This window comes from Penaeus japonicus, unplaced genomic scaffold, assembly GCF_977035675.1.
Source record: "Penaeus japonicus unplaced genomic scaffold, GWHDUDI00000001_assembly GWHDUDI00000011, whole genome shotgun sequence".
Taxonomy (NCBI): Eukaryota; Metazoa; Arthropoda; class Malacostraca; order Decapoda; family Penaeidae; genus Penaeus; species Penaeus japonicus.
Window position 1 is genome coordinate 32,765,159 of NW_028234413.1, and position 5,000 is coordinate 32,770,158.

A 5,000-nucleotide genomic window follows, 5' to 3' on the forward strand; every position below is an offset into this window, starting at 1 on the left:
GGAAGCTTATGTATTTTCACATTCTTTGCATGTTTGTGTACTTGTCTCAAACAGTATTTAGATTGGGAGTTTTTGATATACATTTGATGTCAGTTATAATTTAAATATTTAAAAAAACTAAAACCCCGACTTGCGTGTGGGTGGGGAAAAGGGAAATGCTCAGATAGGAGGTGGGATTTTATAAAATGTTTTTGGTTAAACCACCTTTAGTGTGGTGAGATGCCAAATGTCATTTTCCCTCAGATGTGATGTTTTATTGATTAAACAAATGTATGCAAAGGCACATTTTCTTTTGGCATGAGGTCATTATTCAGTTCCTCTTTTATATTTATTTAGTTTAAGAGGAATTTGATGATGCGTATATTGTAATTGTAAACATTAGTGGTTTAAGAATCTCTTTTTAACCTGTTAGGTACCCTAGAGAAGACTTTAGTGATACATTTTCACTGGGAAGATGCCAAGAAAACATAGTTAGAGATGGGACAACACAAGGCACTTTATAATTTTTGTTTAAAAGGACCCCCAATTTTGTCCTCTTTGTGCAAAATTGGGGTAGGGGTTTTAGTTTTGCAAAAAGCAAAGAAAATTTAAGGTGACAGTGAATCTTGTCCCTGAGTCAAGAATCTCCCCTAGTACTGATAACACAGCAGCTACAGGCCAGGAGCAGGTGGCCCAAACTCAGAGACGGGAATTGGGTGCTCGGGGTTTTGGGGAAAAATTTTTGGGCCGGTGGACTTTTCGTGTTCCTACTAGTGATAATCACTGTGGTTTGTGTATGGGCCCGGCAGGCTCGCGGTTATGCTATTGGGCAAAATCCACTTTATGACGGTTCAGTAGAGGTGGCAGGAAATGAAGAGATCCAGTTAAAGGATCACAGTAATGGTGGCATAACCCTCCATAAACTTTTCCAACTCTAAAAAAAAAAAGAGAACCCAAAATTTCCCACCCCCATTTAAACCCTCTCCTCTCCTCCTTTGGGAAAAAAACTTTTGGGTTGAAAGCTGGTCAAGTTAAAGGTGATAATTCAGAATACAAAAGTGGTCATCCAGATGAAGTATTGTGCTCACAGTCTCCAGGTGATATCAGACCGACTCACCCGCAGAATTATGGCACTCTGAGTCGCACTAGGTTACTTAGTTCTGTAGATGAGGATGGTTATCACATTGACAATCTAGGCTTTGATTTAGATGGAGATAATAGCAACTGTGACTTTCTTCCAACATCAAGTTCGCCAGAAACAAGTCTTTTGGATGAGAACACAAGAAACCTATTAGAAAAGCTTGAGGAAGAACTGCAGAAACCTAGTGGTGATTCAATAACAACTCCTCCTGCATCTTCTAAAACTGATTCAACTCCAGGGTCACGTGAGTCCTCACTACAGAGACAATTGACCAAAGAAGATTCCTTCCAGGGCCTGCCTCCACTAAACTCTTTGAAACTACAAAACTTTTGTGAGTTTTAAAAATTCAACCACTAGTTTTTTCTTTTAGTCTTGGGGGAAGGGAAAAAAAAGCATTGGCTTAGAAATTGGGGAAAGGGAAGAAGAAGAGACAGAAAATCTAGGAAAAGGGCAAGAAATTGATGACAAAGAGAAAGATGCATAATTAGCATTTTTGTTCTTCCTTAAGAACATAAAATCCAAAGAAAATTCAAAGGTAAAATTTATTTTAAAAGTACCAAAATTTTTATTCTGCTGTCATCATGGCAGACTCTAGGCGTAGTTCAGTCAGTAGCACCAAAAGCTCCTCATCTGTTGAGCTTGAAAGGAGAAAGTCAATTGAAAGCCTCAAGAAAAGTTCACTTGAGAGTCTAAGAAGGCCAAGTCTCTCACAACAGAAGCAGGAAATTAATGAAGAAGGACATTCCGAGAACAAAGACGGCCTGTCTGACTCCTATGCCCAAAGTAAGTTCTCTAGGAAACGCTCAATCCAGTACCGCAATAAGGGATGGAAATCATCACAAGAAAGATTCACCAGGAATGACTCCTCTACATCTATCAAGAGCAACCAGTCTGGAAAAGCACATGAAGATCTAGAAGAAGAATCAAAAGTGCCTTCCAAGATTTCACCAGAGGGCCAGAAAAATTATTTCCAGCAGAGCTTCATTGACATTGCTCTCTTGCTTAGGAGTGCAGGTGTTGATGCTGATCTGGTGGAGATGCTTCAAGCTTGATTTTGATTTGGAATAGTAGGCCTGTTTTAGTATTTGATACAAACAAATATAGTGCTATCTGTACAAAGATCAAATTAGCACAATACATGCCATAATAGTAAGTGAAACTAAACTGATTATTATTATTTTCAGTTTTACCTGATGATTAGTCAATTTATGTTTCCCTTAATATTGTGACTGTTTCATTTCACAGTGTATGTTGTAAATGTTCAAGAATATTGAAATGTCCTCAACTCAAGTAGAAGAATAACATTACAATAAACAAAAAAAAGAACTCACCACCGATACCTACCAATAATTCCTACAATGAAGAAATTGGAAAAATGATATAGTTTGGTTTTAGGGATTCTTCTAAATTTCTTGATTTGTCATTAGGAATCTCTCTCCATCAGGGTTTGACCAGATTTAACCTGAATAATGGGCATGCTGAGGTGTTTATAGCAAAATGATGATCATTCGTATCTTTGGTAGTAGAAGTTGCATTTTATTGATGTGGGAGAGTTTACAGTTATTGGCTTCAACCCAAGGTGGAAATAGGAGGTCCTGAAGACTGGGAGGGAGTGTGGGCGTATCTTGATGGGTCGAGCGGGGTACGGATGTGGGTGTGTGGGTGTGATGATTAGTGATGTTTGGCTGAAAAGTATGGATCTTGGTGGGCGTGCGGTTTGGGTTATTTCGGTATGAGTTAGGGGGGGTCGGCGGGGAGTTATCGGTGGAGAGAACAAGCTGGAGATTGTGAGGGAGATGGGGGGGCTGTCCTTCGGGGGACGAGGGAGCGGCGGGCGTTGGGTGAGAGGGAGAGAGCGCGAATTGGAGCGGGAGAGTGGGAGAGCGTGAGAGCGATCGGGAGGAGGTGTGGAGGAGAGAGCAGTGAGAGTAGAGCGAGGGCGCGAGAGCGGGAGTGCGACGAGAGAGAAGAGAGCGAGGAGGCGAGAGAGAGAGAGAGGAGGGAGGAGAGAAGAGATAGCGATTGAGAGAGAGAGGGAGCAGAAGGAGCGAGAGTCGAGGCGAGCGGGAGCGGCTGCGAGAGAGCGCGAGCGAGAGACGAGAGAGCGCGCGGAGAGAGCGAAGCGCAGAGAGCAGGGCTGGAGAGAGAGCGAGCGGGGCGCGAGAGATCGCGGCGCGGAGGTCGCGCGAGAAGCGGCGAGCGCGATCTGGCGGTGAGGGAGCGCGAGGGAGCTCGCGAGCGCCCGAGACATTAGCTCGTTAGAGCGCTGGAGGGGCGGAGGATGCGGCGGGGTCTTCTGCGGCTGCCGCGCTGGGCCTCGGGGATGGGCGGTAGGCGCGTCGGGCTGGTTCGCTATTGCGGGACTTGGGGCTTATGTTTCTGCTTGTACTTCTGGGTCTCGCTGTCGGGCGGTCTGCAGTCTGGTTTTCTTGCGCCGGGAGCTCTCTCTGGCGCGCGCCTCTCGCGATTCCTCTCCGCCACCGTAGCCAGCGATCCCGCCCTCCCTCCCTCTCCCTCGCTCTCCATACACTTCTCTCTCTCTCCTCCCTCTTCTATATCTCTCCTCTCACCCTTCGTTCGCTCTCCCTATCTCTTTCTCTTGCCCTCTATCTTTCTCTCTCCCTCTCTATATTCTCTTCCTTCTCTCTCTGTCTCTCTCTCTCTCTCTCTCGCTCTCTCTCTCTCTCTCTCTCTCTCTCTCTCTCTCTCTCTCTCTCTCTCTCTCTCTCTCTCTCTCTCTCTCTCTCTCTCTCTCTCTCTCCTCTCTCTCTCTCTCTCTCTCTCCTCTCTCTCTCTCTCTTTCTCTCTTTCTTTTTCTCTTTCACTTTCTCACTCTGTGCCTGACCTAACTGGTTGTCTGTTGGACAGTATCAGTGTTGGTTATCACTAGTAACTTCCTGTCCAAGCTGGTAATACCAACTCTCCACACCTGACAGGATGCAAGAGCAGTTGCGGGAGGTCTCTTGCCTAAGAAACAGCCTTTGAGTTTGATATTGTGTTACATCAGCCAGACGTGAATTGCAAAGAACAGATATTGCAGATGTAATAGGGTTGTTTTTTACCAAGAGTGATAGTGTTTGTCTACTCTTCTCAAGTCGTCTTTAGAATTTGGAAGGATTGAAATACCAACATGGCCAAGCCTCTCGTCAACACCAAGAAGTGGGATCAAAATGACTTTCGACTTTTGGTTGTCCTACTTCTTACTGTGGTCTACCCCATTTTTGTTTCAGCTTTTTTTGCCCTCTATGTGTTTATCTTATTACCCCTGATGCTAGAGGACTATTATAACGTTCCTCCTTCAATTGTAGCTGCACATCAAGATGGCTGGTATCACTTTTATTGGCTTTTTGTAACACTGCTCTGGTTGCTCTTGTGTGCAATTATTTTACCATGCTTTCAAGATAGGAAGAAAGGTGGCGTGTCAACTATTGGCATGGAAATACGAGAAAGCCCTGATTTTCCAACTAAGCCTCATGCAGTGCAGCCGTTTTTGAAAGTAGAGGAAACTAACGAAAAGGAGCGCTTCAGTATCCTGACAGAGAAATCACAAGGTTCAAGTGCAAGCATTGAGAAGGGAATATGTGAAGAAAAGGCTGACAAGGAAAGTTTAGAGAAATCTAGAGAGAGCCTGGCAGAGACCAACAGCTTGCAGAAACGCAGCAAATTAGTGGAATCTGGGGAATTTCTCAATGAATATATTGACACATTGGATTACAAGAAACCGATGAAGGAGCAGGCTGAGTGTGAAGTCCATGTCGAAGTGAGCAAAGTAGGAAGTGACACTGATTCTGATAGTAGTGCAAATGGCAGGCCAGACTACACTGAAACACAGAACAAGAAGGATGATAGTTCATTGTACAAGGAGAGTAACAAAAGGGAT

The 5,000-nt window shown here is 44.3% G+C and overlaps 1 protein-coding gene across 1 annotated transcript in view; it reads left to right on the forward strand.

Annotated features, from left to right (window-relative positions):
* MED16 (mediator complex subunit 16) overlaps positions 1-5,000 on the forward strand; it is a 21,614-nt gene that overhangs the window by 13,703 nt on the left and 2,911 nt on the right. The window contains exons 14-22 of the mRNA XM_086541438.1: positions 211-245; positions 413-492; positions 634-876; positions 1,050-1,451; positions 1,709-2,151; positions 2,548-2,565; positions 2,700-2,762; positions 4,057-4,105; positions 4,351-4,986. Coding sequence (XP_086397564.1) covers positions 211-245; positions 413-492; positions 634-876; positions 1,050-1,451; positions 1,709-2,151; positions 2,548-2,565; positions 2,700-2,762; positions 4,057-4,105; positions 4,351-4,986 — 1,969 coding nt within the window. The remainder of the gene's footprint in view (positions 1-210; positions 246-412; positions 493-633; positions 877-1,049; positions 1,452-1,708; positions 2,152-2,547; positions 2,566-2,699; positions 2,763-4,056; positions 4,106-4,350; positions 4,987-5,000) is intronic.